Source organism: Apus apus, chromosome 1 (genome assembly GCF_020740795.1).
Source record: "Apus apus isolate bApuApu2 chromosome 1, bApuApu2.pri.cur, whole genome shotgun sequence".
Taxonomy (NCBI): Eukaryota; Metazoa; Chordata; class Aves; order Apodiformes; family Apodidae; genus Apus; species Apus apus.
Window position 1 is genome coordinate 104,152,287 of NC_067282.1, and position 20,757 is coordinate 104,173,043.

The window sequence follows — 20,757 nt, forward strand, 5'->3', positions numbered from 1 at the left end:
AAAAAGTGGCAACATGCATCTCTTATTTCAAGTCTGCAAAGTATTCTTCAGGAAGATTTAGCTCTGCAGGTGGCCATAACTCCCACCAGGTCAGCCAAATTGTTACTCTCTTCACACCTCAATTAGATTATATTCATCAGGAATTTTGAGGTTTCGATAAGAGGAAGTAATGCATTTCAACAAGAAAGCCTTCCTCAGACTATCAAGAAAACTTAGAATGTGTTTTGATCTTCTTTAATTGTGTGTTTGTGTAACACTTCTTTCCACTTTAGAAGAAAATGCTGAAAACACATTCTTTCAGTTCAGCCTGGCCTCGAACACCTCCACTGACAGTAACGTTACAATATGTGTGGATTTCATGAACATAAATTAATTTTAGTAACTCGAGACTTAGTTTAAATTTTTGGCTGCAACATCTATCAGATCTTTTCTCTGACTTTGAAGTGATCAATAAGACTTGCACAAAGTGCATATGATCCTGAGGTTAAATTTTCTGTATACTAAATTGTTCATGTGGCATGCTACAGAAAGATAAAGCATTTCATCTTGTACTGAAGTTACTAAAACAATTAGCTAACTTTGGAGAACAATTTACTTTTCTTAAATCACAACTTTATCTTTGGACATAAGATACTGATATTGGTCCATGTCACACCTGCTTTTGGTAGATCTTGGCTTTACAGACAGTAGGGTTACTAGATCATACCATAGTATTAAATACAGTTGAGAATAAAGATCAGTTAATTTGCCTGTTTTACACTGGAATAATATTAAATTTAAATTAGATTTTGATTTTAGCAGAATAGTAATGAAAGTTTTAAAAAATTATGCATGCATGATGAAATATCTATTAAGATATTACACTTACTAATCTTATTTTAATAAGGCAATTATTTCTGAAGATACCAGGTAAAATCGGTACTACAAATTTTAAGGTAGAGATTTAAAAAAATCTTTTATTAAAAAATACACAGCAAAAAAAGCCAGATACTCTTTCCACGGCCCAGAAAGATATGTATATGTATTCAGTTACCAAAATACTGGTTAAAACCAGTTTTCTAACAAGAAACACCCCAATTAGAGATTCACATGGTGATGATGTTTAAGAGCTGTAAGTATATGCAGCCTAAGTGTGAAATAGTGTAAATGCTATGTGAGTACCTGGCAGATAACAAAGCCTGTGCCAAAGGGTTTACAGGTTAGTGGTCTGAAAATTCTTCCTGATTAATAGATGCAACATGAATGCAAAATTGCTTGCAATGATATCCCTTAAATATACTTTAGCAATCAGAGCATAACAATTAGAAGGAAGGAGCATATGAAAGATAGCAAAGATAAACATCATTGATTCAAACTTTTTCAGTGGCAAATACAAAACTGATGTTTAAGAAAACTTAATAAAGCCAGAGAGGGATTTTGTCATCCTTTTTATTCTCTTCTGTATGTTGTTAAATACATGAGATGACTGTAGGGAAAGTTTGAGATGCAGAAGGCTGACTGCACTTCCCTGTGGCCTTTGCAGTGCTTTACCTAGAGCATGATTAATTGACAGAATGTAATAAATAAATAGATAAATATACACACTGTGCTCTGAAGATAGTTGATGTTGTGTATAAATTTGACAATTCATACAATTCATAATCAAAACAATTCATAAGAGTAATGTTGCTCCTCTCTATAGGCAAATCTGCTTGATGTACTGGCATGCCCAGCAGCAAAGCAGAAGCAAAGCTCTCAAACCAGAACAAGAAAATGGGCCACAAAACCATCCATGTTGGAAGCTGCACTGTTAACTAAGTGCTTGAGGAAAAAAGTCTTGATCTTTGGGGCTTGACTCTTGCGCTGATTTCCAGGTTGATTTGAGATGAAACTCAGTTTTTCTGATCTTTTGTTTCCTTGAATGAAAAATGACATGGATTTTAGGTGTAATGGTTATATCTAGAAATGATTGTTCTAAGGATTAAGTTAGTTTTAAACAGGAGATGAATTATATAAATCACAACTGTTGTTGTAATGATAAATCTTTATGACTCGAAGCAGAAAAGAAAGGTGATCTTGCAAGCTCTATCTGTCTAGTTCAGCACAGCGTGATGCAAAAGCCCAGCACCAACAAGCCTTGTCCAGAACCACAAGTAGCACAGCAGTCTGATTGCAGTGCTGTGCCAAATGTAGAAAGGCATATCTTGGGAATTTTGGTAAAGTCACTTATTTAACATGACTCCACTGCTTTGAGGCTGCAAAGGCATGCTGCCTGGTGTGTTCTGTGTACTGTATACATATGAACTGCGTATATGCACTATATTCTATGTTGTATTGAAAATAAAAACAAAAATCAAACCCTAAAAAAAACCAAAACACTTGTATTAATATATTTTAATATGGCTGCATCATGCCATATTTTTTACTCAGTCTTCCCAACAAGTTTTACCTTGAAAGCAAAAAATGCCCCAGAGAGAAAACCTGGTATTTCCAATTGCTGAGTGCGAAGGAATAGTGGAAAATACATGCCTATAGTGGGCGTGCAATGCTTTGTCTTTCTTTTGCATAGTACAAAGCTGGACATAATGACACATGATTTGAAATATTTGGGGTTTGTCATATTTCTTTTGTTTGTGTTTTTTGTTTTGTTGTGTGTTTTTTTTAAAGGAAAAGGACAATAGAAAACTAAAAGCCATTAATAGACCTTTTCCTAGATGTAATCACAAGAAAATGCTAAAGACTGGGAATAAAGACTAGCTTTCAACAATTAAGTGAAACATTTTTAAAGAAAAATGTCTGAAAGATCTGCAATAGTTACACTTGGATTTTTAGCAACCAAAACTCTGCTTCAGGAAACATGGGATATATACAGCAGTATAGCCTTCACATGCATAGAAATAATATTCCTTAAGTATTTATAGGTGGGATGTGTAACAAGAATAAGAATAATGTACTCTGTAATAATCAACTATTTAAGCATTACAAGACATGACATAGAAACATATGCACCATTCCTAGAGAGGAGTTATAAACAGAAATCAATGAAGAGTGTTTTTTTCAATTCACATAAATATTCTTCAAACTAGAGATTTCAACATGAAGCTGCAGTTCTGATGTGTGTACTCAGAGTTCTTTTCTCTTTGTCTTGTTCATAGTTTTAATGCAGGCATTACACTTTTTGATAGTACCATTATTACCAATACCAGAGCTGCAATTAAATCCTACAGTATAATCCTGAGACATTTATATTGTACTATGGAATAATTACCTTTGAACAACAAATGGAACTAAAAGTTTTACTAAATAAAAAAAAAACAAAAACCAATAAACAGTTTTAGGTCAGCCAGGAAGCTAAATTTCTCATATTTGTTATGCCTGGTCCTGAATAAAGTTGAATGTGCTTTCAGTTTTCTGTGTTCCAGGAGTGCAGTTCTCCTTCTGTGTTATTCCAGTACCTTACATGGGGAAGGACAAATATATTTTTAAATCAATGTAATATGGTAAATCACTGTCAAATTTTCAATATATTTGATCACTGATTTTTTTTTTTTATTATTTTTTTTTTCTACATCTCCGATCTTTATTTTCAGACACAATCAATGCAGTGGATGTATGAAATCAATGGGCTGCCTCCACAGACTGTACCACCTACAAGGCCAGCAAAAGTAGCTTCTACTAGCAGTTACATAAGATCAGCCACAGTTCAACAACGCAATTTTTTACATGAAAATCTGAAACTTGCAACCACTGGAGTATCCTCACCGATTAAGGGGTCACCTTTGGTTCTGAGGACAAAACAGGAGAAGTTATGATCAGTTGTTTTTTTTTTTTGTGGATGAGGACACTGTTGTCAAATAAATTCTGCAATTAAAAGTGGACATGTTTTTTTGTTTTATTGAAGCAGATATAATGTACATTGATTGTATGCTTTAAATGGAAGATTCAGAATACGTGAGTTCTAGTAAAATTCTTATTTTTCTATGAGGACTTTTGGATGTTTTCCTAAGAGTTTATGTTTATCATACAGATTTTAGCAAGTTCTAATGAGATAAAAACTTTGAGTTGAAGAATATACTTGAAAATTAGGGAGTTCAGACTAGTGCCTTGCTTCCTGAGGAATATTAGTTTAGTAAGTCTTTAAGAGGAAGACTTTAATGAATGGTCTGTGTGATGGCCAACATATTACACCCATGCAAACCAAGCAAGCAAATCAATCCCTGATCCCTTTCAGTATAAAACTGTGCTATTTTGCTAAGGTGAAACATGTTTCTATGTCACATGCCCAGAGCCAGAATGCCTCTCAGGTTCTCTTGTTTTGGCAAATTGCATGAATTATGACATCTTTGCTTTGTCTAAAATAAGAATTGATTTATTCATCCAGTAGCACTTCAAAGTTTTAGACAATTATACATAGTGTAGAACAAAAATAATATGTCCTCCCTTGGTAGTTTTGTGTTAGAGAGTGCTTTAGAGTACTGAACTATAGAAGGCTGTGAAGTCACTGTGGAATTAAGCCAGATTTTACTTCCCTCCGCTAAAGTGAACAAACCAGAGGTGCCCTTCATATTGTATTTCCATTTCCATTCCTCTCATCCAGATTTGACTTTAGATGGGAATTCAGGCTTTCTTTACTCTTGATGTTACATGGAAAAATCAGATCTCTGAAGACATGCTTTGTAAGGTCACTGGCTTGGTAACTCCTGTCTTTCTTAATTGAGGTGTTTTTTCCTGATTTTACTAATAAAATGTAAATTTTATTTGTGCCTTTTTTTTGATGGCAGAAGGTACTTTAACAAAAAAAAAAAAGAAAAAGAAAAAAAAAAAGAGTCTTGGCTCAGATTAAGTGCTTTCTTGGCACAAACAGAGAATGAGCATCATGGTTCAGGAATGGGAAGCCTGAGAACAACCTATGTAGGTCAGTCTAAATGAGCACCAATAAAACCATTTTACTGCAGTGTGCCTGAGGATTTTGTTTATACCACACATTTCAGAGTAGCTAGTACAGAAAATGTTTGGAACATATGAAGCAGCAATGGCACTGTTTAATAGCTCCTTTTAAATGCATTGTGCTCAGTTTGGTCAGAAACCAGGTAAGTTGAAGCAAGAGTAAATTCTGCCTCACAAATTCAGTACACAGCCCAGGAAAGATATTGTCAATAGTGATATCTGGTATATATCTAAAAGAAATTAAGAAGCTATTGCAATATTTACCTTAAATGCTGCTGGGACCACAAATACAGCTAGATTTCATAGGAAGGTTCTTCTGACATGTATAAATGAAGCAAATGTTTATGTGTGAGAAATCAGAATATAAGGATCAGAAATATAGAATGGTTTCACAACTGATTTTTGGTCTTGGTATTCAGGAAATATTTCAGTCAGAACATCCTCGTAGGAAAATTCAAAAGAAGTGGGAGAGGTTGTTGGACTGTGAGGTAGATTGAAAACTGTCTCAACAGCAGAGTTCAGAGGGTTGTGATCCATGACACAGAGTCAAGTTGGAGGCCTGTGGCCAGTGATGTTCCTAGGGATCAGTACTGGGTCCAGTTTTGTTCAGTATCTTCAACGACCTGGATGAGGGGATAGAGCGTGCCCTCAGCAAGTTTGCTGATGATACAAAACTGGGAGGTGTGGTTGACACACCAGAAGGCTGTGCTGCCGTTCAGCGAGTGCTAGACAGGATAGAGAGCTGAGCAAAGGTGAACCTCATGAAGTTCTCTGGAGACTTTCAAAACCCACCTGGATGTGTTCCTATGTGGCCTGCCCTAGGTGATCCTCCTCTGACAGGGAGGCTGGACTTGATGATCTCTAGAGGTCCCTTCCTACACCTGACGTTCTATGGTTCTATGATCTTTCAATTGTAAAAGCTTTTTTCCCGTTTCACTTTTTAAAAGTATTGCTTTCTTACATAAAATGACTCCTGTTTGCAGGATGCTCAAAACTGTAATTCTATTAGAGATGGATTAGCGAATCTTGCAAGTTTCAAATTGTGAAAGAAAACTGCCACGTGAACAGATTATAAAATCCTGGTTTTGTCATTTAAGCTTAGAGAATTCACTCCAAAGTTTTCAGACCCACCGTTAAATCCAAGCTTCAGAACAGCAGGACAAGCTGCTCACCATCAACACACACCTTAAAATTGTAATCTACAGAGGAGTTCCAGCTACTGGAGATAGGTCTAAACACTATTGTTACAGTTAGGACTCATGGTCCAAGGGATTTATCTTAAAATTTATGCTAAATTACTTTTTCTATACCTGATCTCATTAGTTATAAAAATATTTTAGAGCATCAAACTTGCCCTTTCAAGAATAATAAGAGCCTTACATTAGCTCCTGTGTCAGTGCAGATTTTGTCTGAGTCAGGAGAACTGAGAGTTAAAGACTGCTTTAAGCACAGAAAGTAGCTATGATTAGGTAAAAAGCCCATTGGGGCATGGGGTCGTATAAATTTCTCTTGCTAGCTGCAAGGAAAAGTATTATTTTAAGTTAGCTCTTTCAGATTGAAGCCAGGTTAGCAGAGGAGATAATGCTGAACCAACACTGTCCCTACTTGAATAAAATAAGATGGCACCAGCCAAATATGAGCATGCACTTTTTTCTCTTTGATCACAAATCGAAACTACCTGAATAAATGGAAACTCCTGACTCATCCTGCGTGAAGCAAACACCAGAAGAAAAGGTATCTCTGTATTAATAAATATTCCTAGGAGGAAGTCTTAATATTTAGAATAAGAAAATCCCTGGCTTTGCCTCACTATTTATTTGCTTGTGAGATGTTTAATAATTTTATTTCTCCCTGCAGTGACTGCTCATTCTACAATAAATGACTAAACAGTGCTTTACTGCTGACACAGATCACAGCTTGTTGCTAATAGAATGTTAACTGCTTTTTAAATAACTCTGAATAAACCTGCTGATCCATAGAAGATTCATCTTAAAAGGAATCCAATTAATCTACTGGCTTTTCTGCTTCCACTGGCATGAAACATATTCTTCTGCAGTTTGCTTTACTGCAGTTGTTGTAATACTGATAGTGTCAAATTTCCTAAAGTATGATATTTTACATTTTGAAATGTAAATTGGCATGATGACAATGTGGCAAAGTCACAGCAGGACATGGATGTCAAGGTCACTGCACAGAAGTCTGTCAAAAAAATGTTGCTTGGTGGCAAGAGAAACCAGGAAAAAGACTTGGAGCAAGGAAAATCTTTGAGGTTTGTTGTTTATTTGTTTCTTTGTTTGTTTTTCCCAGGATTTACCTCTTTTCTGTGAAGTAGCCAGTTTTTCATGGTGAAACCAAAACCAAAGCACATTTGTCTGTGGAAAGCCTATCTGGGGCAAGTCAAAGTGACAAAAGAAAATCAGTTATACAGAGAAAGGTGAGGCAACAAAGTAAAATCCTATCACCTATGAACAGTGATAGTGTTAGTGTTAATCATGTAAGGTCCAAAGTACCAACCTATAGAAAAAATCAAAGGCTCAGTTTTTCAATTAATAATAACAGGTTTGTGTGTTTGTAGCATATAGACCTAATATCATGAATGTAAAGTGCAAAAGGGTAGCTATGTCCTGATTCCACATCTCCTCAGTCCTGGTTACTTTATATAAAACTGAAGTGCAAAATGTACATTAAAAATAATTAAAATCCTGCAATTGTCATTCTCAAAAGAAGACATAACCAAAAACTTCTTCCATTTACAAGCTTCTCTAAGAGTAGCATCCTAGAAGACAGGTCTTCATTTTGAATAAACTACTCTATGAAAAAAAAATTTCCTGATGACCTGTTGATAAACAGACTTCAGATCGAGGCATGAAAGATCCATATAGTTTGATGAGTATTTTTCAAGTACTGTTTAGTTTTAAGTATCATGACTTATAGCTATGATCTAGCATTTAATATACTGGGCACACTTGACAACAATCAGAAACACTTTTGCCTATTTAATATCAATGGAGAAAACACAAAGATAGTAGGTCACCAATGCATATTGCCAGCATCCAAAGGCCATTAACAAATGGTTCTCTCTGATGTGTGGTATATTATGGAGTTAACATGTATAAATCTAATGTAAGAATATAGTAGTTATTATTTTTATTCCTTGAAAAGTAAATACATATTTGCAAAACTGTGCACTTGGAAAGTCAAGCTGAATGTGCAAGCAGTCAGTTGTGTGCTACAAAATTCAGAGCACACGTGGGTAATGGGTTGAATCCACGATAAATACTTGCACAGCATTGACTCAACAGTCTTTCATTGCTCCTACCTTTGCAACTGTTGCAATCCAGTGTAAAACCCTTGATTCTAAATTGCTTTTCCGAGCCATGCAGCTACATGGCTAGCATTATTTGGTACTTGCATTCCATTGGTCATTGTCGTGTTTCTGCCTTGTTTGCTATTTAAACACAAACAAGCACACAAACAATAACAAGAACAACAATAACAAAACCCCAAACAACAAACCAAACCAAAAAACCCAGCCTAAACAAAATAAAAATGGCTACCTTATCTAGGTCTGAGTCTTACTGTGCTCCACTACCATTAATTCACTGTTATGGAACAGTTCTTACTGAACCTGAATCTAAATTGCACAGAAGAGATATTGTGAAGGGGAGACACAGACAAGCAAGTTTACAGCTACAGAATTAAATCTGCATTGTAAAGACATCATATTGTACAGGAATTATTTCTTAGGAAACCTCTTTCCCTCTACAGAACAGTACCTAAACGCAGTGACTCTGATCATTGCCCTATCAGGGATTAATTGCTAGCTGACAAGGTGTTACTATACTGAGACACAAATAGGCTGCAGGAACACTAGATTAGCTCATTAAAAGTATTATTAGTTGGAGGTGCAACAAATGTAAGAGCTGTTTGGTCATTTGCAAGGTCACGGAAGTCAAACTCCTTGAGTTCAGTGGCAAGAGGTGTCAGATTACAATATCGACCACTGCTCCTGCCTTGGACCTCACAGGACAAAAGGCTGCAATGAAGCTGCCTGGAGATTCCCTTCCCCTCACTCCCCCACTGTGCTGTGCTGCTACAGCTGCCAAGATCAGTAGCAGTGTTTAAACCAGATCTGTGCTGCTGTAAATAACAGGGAACAGCTGGATGATAGTGCCACTGGACGTCCCATGGCTTTAAATATAAACCATCTCTGGTCTGACATAACCCTTACCTTAACTTTCAGAGCATGCTGCAAATTACCTATGCACCTTTTCCCCAGGCTTGTATTAACAGGAATAAATAACAAAGAGGAAACATGCTTACTTAGCTTCCTGTTGATAGGTGACAGTGAATTGTGGTGTTGCTTTTAAGAGATTTTTTCCTATCATCTAGTGCATTTAGAATGATGGTTGGCTGCAGTTCTTACCACTTTTCAAAATCTAAAAAGATAAATGACTTGATTATTAAAAGAGAGGATTAGTGACAGAATCAGCTAGGTATGTTATCAGTGTCTGAATTAATAAATTAAAAGCAGCATGAAGTGGGAAAATAGGACTGTAGGGGGCTCATTGGAATTATTTGGGAAAGTAAAGCTTGTAAGTGAGGAATGGCTCCACCTTAAAGAAAGTAGGGCAAGACAGCTGACAGAAATCTGACAAGGTTATAGAGGATTATTTAAACTAGAAACAGGAGGAAAAGATTAGCGGGTGTTAACGAACACTTAGGTCAATCACAAACATCTGCAAGGACTGCCAATACTGTATCTCTGTCACAATATAAAAAGTAAGAGGTTATGGTTAAACTGGGAGAAGGAACAACACAGATCCCAACTGTACATCAAGGAAAAGCAGCCAAAGAAATTGCCCAACAATAAAAAGAAATAAATACCAAACAGAGTTCAGGACTGTTAAAGAAAGAAACAAAAATTAAAACTGTATTGCCAAGAAACAATAGGAGAGGAAGACTATTGTAAGTCTAGCTGTAAAGTAGAAAAGACAGAATATCCCTTGTAGTGCAGTGTAATATACTGGCAGTGGCACAGCTCCAGAAAAATAGATTGAGAGTGTTTGGAGGATGAGGAGGCCAGTGATGAGATCTGTATGGATAAGGAGGCAAGAATGGCTGCTTCCCAAGAATGAAATCACATCAACAGCATTAACACTAGCAGTTACCAGCTAAAAAGAAACAACACTGGGTTCATACTGTTGAAGAAGAGCAATTCAAAACTGCCCCCCTAAATTAAACAGACCTATATCTGATAAACTTAGATTTAGTAATGTCACTTGATGGACTAAAGACATTCATGTGGTTAAGATGAACTCATTTCCCCAATAAAATTTTACAGTGTTCAATTCATTTCCAGGAAGCATACAAGGTGATTAAAGCCTATGTCAGGATAAATTTAGCAAGGTCATATCTTGACACACTATATAACTGTGTTGATGAAAAGTAGTTCAAGAGCATTCAAGAGAGTACTATTTTTAACATAGTGTGAAGGTAACATAACAAAATAACTGGTGTTGAACTTGTCAGCAGGTAATGATCATAATTTAAATAAGATAAAAATGAAAAGTTTCTACTCTGCAATGTTCAATAAAACCTGAGAAAGCAGCAGAGCTTTCTCCCCAGATGCCAGTCACACTTAACAACACAGATACCACGTTCCATCCCTCACTGTCCCCTTTTACATAAATATTACATGTATCTAAACATTAGCATGTAAATACGCTAACTCTGACATGCTACTTCACTTTTTTTCCCCAGGCAAAAGCATCTCTCTGTGGAAGAAGAGTGCAGGTGTACAGAAGGAAATAGAAAGTTAACCAATAATTTTCAATCTCTACTGAAACTAATGCAGAAGTGATGGGATGTGTGTGATCAGGTTGTACAACCTTAGCTTTGGGCTAGAAGAATACAAGCAAGTGTTGATGAACTGGCAACTGCATGAAAAAGAGTTTGGTCTTTCCTGGGCAAAATTACCATTATTTTAAGTTTGGGAACCCAGCAGCAGTTGCAATTCAACAAAACAACCCCAACATCTGACATCTACTACATGCTCTTCCAGTTAATAACTGTAGCAACTAATTAATGTGCCTAGTGGAAATGATAAATCAGCTGTGAGTGCCAGAGTGGTCAGTGTGCTTACAGTCACTTTGTAGCACTTTCTGCTTGAGCAGGTGCAGATCACAGGCACGATTTCACACTGGAAGAAAGAAACCAAAAATCACCCTAGGCTTTGTCAGAATTTAGTACCTCAGAGTTCTGTACGATTTGATGAGTGACCCATTTCTCAGTGTCATATAAGAATAAATGTCACTAAATCCTCATATAATTAAATTAAAAAATAAAATATCCTGAATATCAGGTAGAGAACTATACATGCTAAGACTATAGAAACACTCCTTGTAGCTCTGCCTTAATTTACTCTTATCTATCAGGAAGTGCTTAATACTTTTTGCCTGTTTTCTCCACAGGAATGTCCTAATACATTTACTGACATACCTGCTGTCATTACAAGGTTGAACAAGATGTCAAAGAATTGCCTTAACTTACTGGGAAAGTGATAACTACATTTTGTTTGTTGGCAAAACACCTTTGTTCACACATATCCAGTCTGAAGAATGGTCCTGAGCTACATCGGCATGTAATTTTTGCTGTTGGAAAAACCACTGGATCACATGTAGGCCTATGCTGTTCAGCTCTACTGGCAAACTTAGTATGTTTTCAAGTGTCTGAAATAAAATTGCCCAGCTAGAAAACTAGCTGGCAAAGAAAAGAGGCCTGAGCAGGAAGACATAACAGGTCCCTGCTCACTTTCCCCTTCCTGGAGTCATACTGTGGTGACAATCCTTGAACACCTTCCGTTTTGAAAGGACTGTAACTTTAAATTAAGAAACCAAAACGAAACTAGACTTCTAAAGAGGTTAGGGAACAAGGTGGAAAGGTACTAAAAACAGAGAGGCAGAAAGGGGTTGTGTAAATGTGGTTCTCATGTATAAAACCACAATGAGGCAATACAACCTGCCGTCAGGTGATTTGCCAGGAGTGCAAACTGTGCTGCTGCTGCTGCTGAGTTCAAATGACTGACCAGCACCTGACTGCAAATGAGCAAATAGAATCAGATAGGACCTGTTAAAACTGGAGAACAAAGGAGAAGAGGAAAAACTATTATCCTTTATTTAAGAAGTAACTGTAAAAAAACTAACTTATAGACAACCACGTTTACTATATGCAAACACAAACACAGGCTGGGCAGAGATTGGATTGAGAGTAACACTGAGGATAAGGATTTGCGGGTGCTGGTTGATGAGAAGCTCAACATGAGCCAGTGCTTGCAGCCCAGAAAGCCAACCGTATCCTGGGCTGCATCAAAAGAATGGTGGCTAGCAGGTCAAGGTAGGTGACTCTCTCTACATTGCACCCCACCTAGAGTACTGTGTCCAGTCTGGAACCCCCCGCATAAGAAAGACATGGAACTGTTGGAGTGAGTCCGGAGGAGGGCCATGGAGATAATCAGATGGCCTATGAAGACAGGCCGAGACCATTGGGGTTGTTCAGCCTGGAGAAGAAGAGGCTCTATGGAGACCTTGTAGTGGCCTCCCAGTACCTGGATTGGCCTACAGAAAAGCTGTGGAGGGGCTTTTGTTACAAGAGCATGTAGTGAGAGGACTGAGCAGAATGGCTTTAAAATGAAAAAGGGGAGATCAACATGAGGAAGAACTTCTTTACTTTGAGGGTTACAGAGCACTGTAACAGGCTCCTCAGGTTGTGGAGACACTTTCTCTGGAGAATTTCAAGATCTATCTGGATGCCTTTCTGAGTCATCTGCTGGGTTTTTTGTTTTGTTTTTGTTTGTTGGTTGGGTTGAGGTTTTTTGTTTGTTTGTTTTTTTGGGGGGTTGTTTTTGGGGGGTTGTTTGTTTGTTTTTTTGTTGGGTTGTTTTGTTTTGGTTTAGTTTTTGTTTTGCTTTATTTTGCTTTTTTTCCTGCTCTGGCAGGGGCATTGGACTCTGTGTTCTTCAGAGGTCCCTTCCAACCCCTAATATTCTGTGATTCTGTGATTCTGTGAGTTACATCAGATATTAGGAAGAAATTCTTTCCTGTAAGGGTGGTGAGACATTGGAATAGGTTGCCCAGGGAAGCTGTGGATGCCCCCTCCCTGGAAGTCTTCAAGGCCAGGTTGAATGGGGCTTTGAGCAACCTGGTCTAGTGGGAGGTGTCCCTGCCCATGCAGGGGGGTTGGGACTAGACAATCTTGAAAGCCTCTTCCACCTCAAATCATTCTATGATTCTAAGAAGGTAACTGTTACTCTGTGTGACAGGTTGCTCAGACTACAGGCCCATCTGGCTGAAAAGAGCCCACCTAAAGCATGGCCAAGCTGCATTGAGCCAGCCTTTGTGGAAAGCAAAACATGGCAACAGCATGTATAAGAATTTCATTTGCAGGGCAATAGAATAATAGAATCATTAAGGTTGAAATAGACCTTTAAGATCATCATGTCCAACCATTAACCTAAGTCTACCAAGTCCACTGCTGAACTATATCCTTAGCACCATACCTACACAATTTTTAAACGTGTTTAGGGATGGCAACTGCACCGCTTCCCTGGGCAGCCTGCCCAGGGAAGTCCCTGTGGAAGTCCCTGTATTTTAGTTAACTGCCTAGGTGTGAAAAAGAGAAATTAGTTTAGAGCTGGAGGCTCTTCCACTTCAGTCTCTGGTAAGTGGCAACTACAAGTGAAGCAGAGGATCCCTTTGCGTGTCAATACAGACTTGTAGGAAGTTGGTAAAAATGGCATAGTTCCTATGACTTGACAGCACATCTCACTTAGAGCCTTAGACTTGTTTATTGCCTGCAGATTTAGAGTCCTGGGGAGCATGGGCTCATTCTTGTTCTTTTCTCCGAGCAATGGCTTGACAGCAGCAGGCTGCAATTAGGCTCTGGAGAATTCAACATGTAACCACTGGCCAGAAAGATTAAAAGCCAGTGAAATATAGCCTCATGGACAAGAAAAATATTTTTTGTGATTGAATTCCTGTGGACATTTGTGATAAAAAGCAGGCACTGAGTCCTTGTCACTGCTTTGCACCATGCAGCTGTATTTCAGTGGTAGATGAGGCACTCTGCACTGTTTTTTAACACCACCTGAGGCCCTGGTCTTTTTGGCAAGCCTACATGAAACAATATGCAGGATTGAACAAAGAACATGCTGCAGTTTTCAAAGTTCAGGAGAAAGAAGTCCAAATCTTGAGAACCGAAATACACCCAAAGCTCCTAGACTACCAGTTTATGCCAAAATGGCCACACAGATTTTAGAATAACAGAGGGGTCACTTCATATGTACCATTGATGCAACAGGTCATTATGAAGTTAAGAGTTTACTAGAGCCATCAGTTCTACAGCATTGGTGATGAGAGTTTTCATACAGGACATATGTAGTGGTGGGACTGACATCCTAGAGGGAATGGATACCATTCAGAGTAACCTTGACAGGCTGGAGAGGTGGGTCAATGCCAACCTCATGAATTTCAATGAGGCCAAGTCCAAGGTCCTGCACCTGGGTTGGCACAACCCCAGGCACAAACACAGGCTGGGGCAAGAATGGCTGGAGAGCAGTCCTGAGGAGAAGGACTTGGGGATGGTAGTAGATCAGAAGCTCGACATGAGCCACCAGTGTGTGCTGGAGCCCAGAGAGCAACTGCATCCTGGGCTGCATCAAAATAAGTGTGGCCAGCAGGGCCAGGGAGGTGATTCTGCCCCTCTACTCTGCTCTGGTGAGACCCCACCTGGAATACTGTGTACAGCTCTGGAGCCTTCAGCACAGGAAAGACATGGAGCTGTTGGAGAGGATCCAGAGAAGGGCCACAAAGATGATCAACAGGCTGGAGCACCTCTGTTATGAAGACAGGCTGATAGAGTTGGGGCTGTTCAGCCTACAGAAGAGAAGACTCCAGGGAGAGCTTATAGCAGCCTTCCAGTACCTGAAGGGGGCCTTCAGGAAAGCTGGGGAGGGGCTTTTCATCAGAGAAGGCAGTGATAGGACAAGGGGTAATGTTTTTAAACAGAAAGAGGGTAGATTTAGGTTGGACATCAGGAAGAAATTCTTCACCATGAGGGTAGTACGGTACTGGAATAGGTCTGTGGCCATCCCGTTCTCAGGAAAGCCACAGGGAGTTTTCTCTAAACTATGAGCATGACATCTTATCTCTGCATTTGGTATTTTGTGCAGTTCAAAAGGTCTATCTCAGATTTCACCTTATGGCTCCTCCATAAGGACAAGTAAGAGACATGAAGAACTGTTTTTTGAGATGATTGCAACAAATACGTGAATAAAATTGTGATTTATTTTTAATCACTGAAATTCTAGCTTATGTACACAATCCACAAGACAGAGAGAGCACATGTAGTGAGCTCCCCATTCAGTGCTGCGAGGTTTTCTGGGTTCAGAGCCTGATGCTTTGGGTTATCTTGGCCACTGATCACTGTCTGCTGCAGGACATTGCTCTACCAAAAGCGCATATCCAGGAGGCACGCTGTCAGTAGAGTAGCTGTCCTGCAAAGGCAACTGGGCAGAGGCCAGGAAAGGAGAACACTTGGTACCTCATGCTGACAGCTAGCCTAAGGCAAGCTTTCCTCACCTCTGAACTGGATCCCTAAATAGCAAAAGCAGGCCCAACCAAACAGATGGCTGCTCAAGCAAGCTCTTGAAGAGCCATGAAAAAATCAGAAGGATGAGGAGTGAAAACAGCTTTAATCTCTGGACTAGAGAAATGTGCTTGCCTGCTCTGTGCTGCATGGTTTCTGAAGGAGGTATGAAAAGACCATGCTACTGCACCATCCTCTCACTTGGCTGCAGTACTTCAGATTCTGTTTTAGGTGTGATGGATTCTGCTATTACAGATACACTGTAAAAAGCTGTCCACCTTCACAGGTGAGCAGAGCCCTACCACCTTCTCCTTCTGTGTTTTAAAATTGTTGAAATTCATCCATTTCTCAAAGAAGTAGGATGGGTGAGCTTCCATGGAAGGAGGAGACCCTAGTAAGCTGTTGTCCACCTGCTGGCTGCCAGAACTCATAGGGACAGCAGAGCTAATGCCAGGGCTGGTGGTACGAGGAGAGCTGTGACAAGCCAGGAGCAGAGCTGAGCGCATGTAGCTAAATATACCCTACCTGAAGCCTGAGGTGCAAGACTAGGGGGACACTGCTGCTTTGTTTCTGATCCTGATCCTCAGCACTCCTGCAGGACACATGTCAGCATGAGGATAGCTTTCCTGGTGTGGGGTGTCTATGGCCATGTACTGCTACCTAGTGTAGAGGTACTCTTGGACACCTGTGGACCAGGAGAGAGGTCCCAGGCAAAGCTTATATCTGGTGTTGATGTCTGCCCGGACCACAGCCTGAGGAATGGGGTATGAAACATGTAAGACCTTAACGCTCTGGTGATGCAGAGGACACTTAACCTGACATTTCCACTTCTTGGAAGAGTACTGTTTCTTGACTGTTTCCCAAATACCCACCATCGGACCCACCCCTGGCTATAGGATTAAGGCGTCTTTTCTGAGAACTCTCTCTCCCTCCTGTGCAGTCCATGGGGGATTTCAATACCCAGCTCTGATTTTTGGATGTTGCGCTGGGGGTGGGGACCCATATTCCCTTCTGAGCCCAGCCCTTGGTGCAAAGTAGACTGCAGAAGTTAGGTGTAACAGTGCTGGTGCCATGCTGGTGCTGCTCTGGTGAGGTGTGGGGTGGACAAAGAGTTTTGAGAAGTTGGTCAAGAGCAAGTGTGAGCTCAACTGCAGTGAGGTGAATTAGAGCATCTTTGCTGCTGAGCCACAAAGCTGGTGAATATGCAGGGCTGCAGGCCTAGGATGGGACTTGCCTGCTCCGACCTTGCAACTATGCTCTTAAATTACAAACTTTAGCTGAACAACAAGTGCAGATGTACTTTTTTTTAATTCTGAAGAGGCACAGGCTGGCTTTTTCACCACAGGCAGTTCAGGAACAGAAGGTGGAAGTGAAAAAATACAGATGAAATGTCATTAAAAATACAGAATAGGTACTCCTGACATTTCTACAGCACTCTATCCAAGAATGTGTGTGACATAATTAAGGTCATGAGTTCAAACACCTGAGTTCACAGCAGCTGCAACTGGAATCAATCTCAGATGATGATTTGATTGGTCATAACATGTTTTGTCTGCTAACCCTAACTAATTTCTCTGCTGAAGGCTGGTTTGAGCCACACTTCAAAATATTGATGTTATTCTTATTGTGTAAATAAACATATTGAGATTTGCACTGCAATGCCTTTTGCTAGCACTGGCACTCATGAAAGAATAAACAAAAAACAGGCAGATCTCAGTCCTTGGCTGATCAGCACACTGAGCAGGCTGTCCATGAGGGATGCCTGTGGACTGCAGCTATTACTCAATGAGCAAAAGCACTTACAGAAAAATTCACGACACTCAACCCTATGGCACAAACAGTGCTGTAGTGAATTTAGCACCTACCAAGCTGCACCTCCCATTTTAGAAGTGACCTGTTTCAATGGTCGTAGTGGTGGGTGACAGCCATACTTTGTGGGGTAGACATACTGTACTGCAGAGGGTACTTCAGAAAACTCCTGGAAGTGCATAAAGTAGTTGCGGATATCTCAGTGATAAGAAGGATTCATTCACACATGTATTCATTTTGAAGATGTTATAAAGTGGGACTTGAAGCAGTCTCTACAGAATTGTAACCGGGTGTAGAAAATCAACCCCAAAGCCCACTCCTCCTTTGAGAGCCACATGGCTCACAGAGACAGTTCTTTGGCAGCTGCCTCCCCTTCCCCACACAGCATCCCTGGCTCAACTCCCCTCATGCCTGATGCTGTTTTCTCACTCATGCCCAACACTGGCAGATTACTTGACAGCCTGCTGCTATTTTTACCTTGTAGCTTCTTTACTCAGCTGTCTCAATCAGCTGCTGTTTTTTTTTCCTCTGCCTGCAAAATAGCAGGCTGGAGGTTCTCAAGACTTACTTCTGTTCTTGCTCTCCTATAAGTCTTTATTGTAACACTCCCATTAAAGTCAGCCTCTTGTTTCTTCATTCTAAATCTTCAACAACTGAGGCATGTCACATTTGTCCTCTTGTATCTGTCTCTTCCAGCCTGACTGTGATAGAAAATGCTGGTTTCTAATGCTTGCTCTCACCCCAAGCAAAGACAGAGAGGTGAGCAAACCCTCATTTCTCAAAACACCAGCTAAGAGCCTTAAATAAGCAGAGGGAAGAAATGATTCAGCAGTAACAGGAGGTCTGTGTAACAGATGGCAGAGGAGAGAAGCTTGCTTGTATTTGCTTGCACAGTGAGGCCTGTAGTGACAGTCTTCTGGAGGGGCTGCTTCATGTGAGCAGTAATTTTACTGGCTGGCAGGAAAACGCTGCAATGAGAGCAGGTCCTTTGTGCATAGACTTTACAACACTCACAGCTGCTTGTGAGTGGTTTTCACACTTTTAGCTTATATTTCAAGTAGATGAGCATGTTTTTGCTGAAAATTTTTCATGACAAGAAAAACTAATTTAGTTGTTCCTGTAATTGTGTTCCATGATATTTAATTGCTGAGGCTTTTTTCTCAGAGCACACTTAAAATTAAGCTGTTTCAAAACAGAATGCTCCTAATGCTCTTATGCAGATACTTACTTTAAAGAATGGCTTCATATCATCCATCAAATAAATCATTAGTAATACTTATATGCCAGTGACTCCTAACTTCAGTGATTTAAAGAAACAAAAGAATCATACCATGTTTTGTTGTTGTTTTTTTATTAGTAGTAGTAATAGTATTTTTTCATTTGGTTGTTTGGTTTGGGGTTTTTTTGTGAGGGTTTTGTTTGGGGTTTTTTGTGATTTGTTTGTTGTTGTTTTTTTCACAGGCTCTAGGCAACAACAAAACAAAAGCTATTGGTTGTTGAAGGGTAAAGCACAAGCTGTCTGACTAGGACTAAGGTGCTTGGTGGTTGGGACTAAGGACTAAATGTTGGTGGTTTTCTTTTAAGCCTGTGACTGCTGGATCATCATATACCCCATTTATAAGACATTGACCAGGCTAGTGAATAGTAATACACTACTTCAGTAGTTCAGGTTCACAGTCAATGCTATGTCTGACCTTTGTCCAACCAGAAGAGCCCCACACCAAGGTATACAAGATACTGTCAGGTACCTCTGTGAGGTCACTGCTGCCATTTCACTGTCCTTCCATTCTGTGCAAACATTACTACCCTTCATTTTCCCAGCACTGTGGAAATACACAAGCTGACCTTGAGTATGTAAAACTCATTAGAGACTGTCATTGGAAATTTTATCCTCCACCAGTTGTTAAAAATGAAAGATACTTCAAGAAATGATCTGCCAGCCACAGGATAATACTCCAGACTTTCTCCTCTGCGTGCTTTTGCAGACAGCCATGTCGTAGGCAAGCCCATAGGTTTAACACTTCCAACCTAAAACAAACTAGGTCTGTTTTCTTCTAACCTGGGATGCTAAGGGTTTTTTTCTGTCTCAAAGGTTTTACACCTGGTGTTACAGTCCTGTGAAGTGGTTGAGAAGCAGCTTTCATGTCATGCTGCTCTGCTAAGTAGGATTCCTCTTGTCCAATGTTGCAGAAAGGTGTTCAAATCAAATAAATACCCGGGAACTTGAGTCTCTATAGCTCCAGGTGGGAGAGGTCTAATTTTCTTGCCTTGTTCTAATGATAATTTCTGCCCATACTATATATGCTAACAGAGTTTTTAAGAACAGGTATCAACAGATACATCTGTATTTACATGGTTTTCTTCTAAGCAAATGCTATGGCATGTCTTCTAACTTTCACAGCTTTTACTGTTTTGCAAAAAGCTATTTTTAATGTTGTCTGAAGGACTTACTGTTCAGTGATCTGTGAATGCATAAAATGTCAATTTGTGGCCACTTTTAAAAGTATTTTGTCCTTGAAGGCAAAGAAATACCAAATCAAATCAGAAGATGATGCTGGGAAGGCCATAAAAACCTTGTTTGTCAAGCATCTGATGTACACTTCTAGGGACAGGTGTTCATTGAAATACCCTGATTATAAAAACCTAACTTTGAAGTTAGGCTGAGTTCATAAAACAAACAAACAAACAAACAACTAGGACACTCTCTGGGTAGGAAAGAGAACAAATTCAATGTGTATAGAGGAGTGACAGATATTTCTTTTAGAGGACAGAGGAATTAGACCATGTGTTGGGTTTAGATTTTAGAGCTAAACTGACAGGAACATTACCCTTGCCACACTCAGTCTTGATACTCTAGCCATGCATTTTAAGGTACTGAAAGGCATTATTTTAGTAGTGAACAGACTTCAAGTTTTCTAATTTCCCTTGAAATGAGCAGTGCACCAGTGTGAATGTCTTAAGGGAGGGAGTTTTGTGCAAGTAATAATGTGTCTAAGCACTTGGGTCCATTTACATGCACAAAAAAATGTTATAACCTTATCTCAGGTTTTTTCCTAAGAATTAAATAGCTTAATTAGGTGCTATTCTATTTAGAGACACTCACTTCTGTGTGTAAAGACCAAGCATGGAACATTTGACTGCCAAAAGGAGACTGTACTGGAAAATTATGAGGCCATGAAATCAGAGAGCAGTGCATGATGATTTGCACACTTAACTACAGCAGTTGCAATGAGTGACAGCTGTAATGATTAAGAAATACAGGTCAACAAAAATAAATGCATTTTCCAGGAGTGGCATGAGTCATAAAGATGATAAATATTCATCTAGGAATCTACTGCCTCTAGTGTTTTATTGATATTATGAAAGAGTATTATTCAA

At 39.4% G+C, this 20,757-nt stretch overlaps 1 protein-coding gene across 1 annotated transcript in view; it reads left to right on the forward strand.

Annotated features, from left to right (window-relative positions):
• Nucleotides 1-3,810, forward strand: part of CFAP47 (cilia and flagella associated protein 47) — a 307,875-nt gene extending 304,065 nt beyond the window's left edge. Inside the window, 1 exon segment of the mRNA XM_051614860.1 lies at nucleotides 3,570-3,810. Within this exon segment, the coding sequence (XP_051470820.1) occupies nucleotides 3,570-3,791 (222 nt within the window). The 3' untranslated portion in view covers nucleotides 3,792-3,810.
• The last annotated feature ends 16,947 nt before the right edge of the window (nucleotides 3,811-20,757 follow it).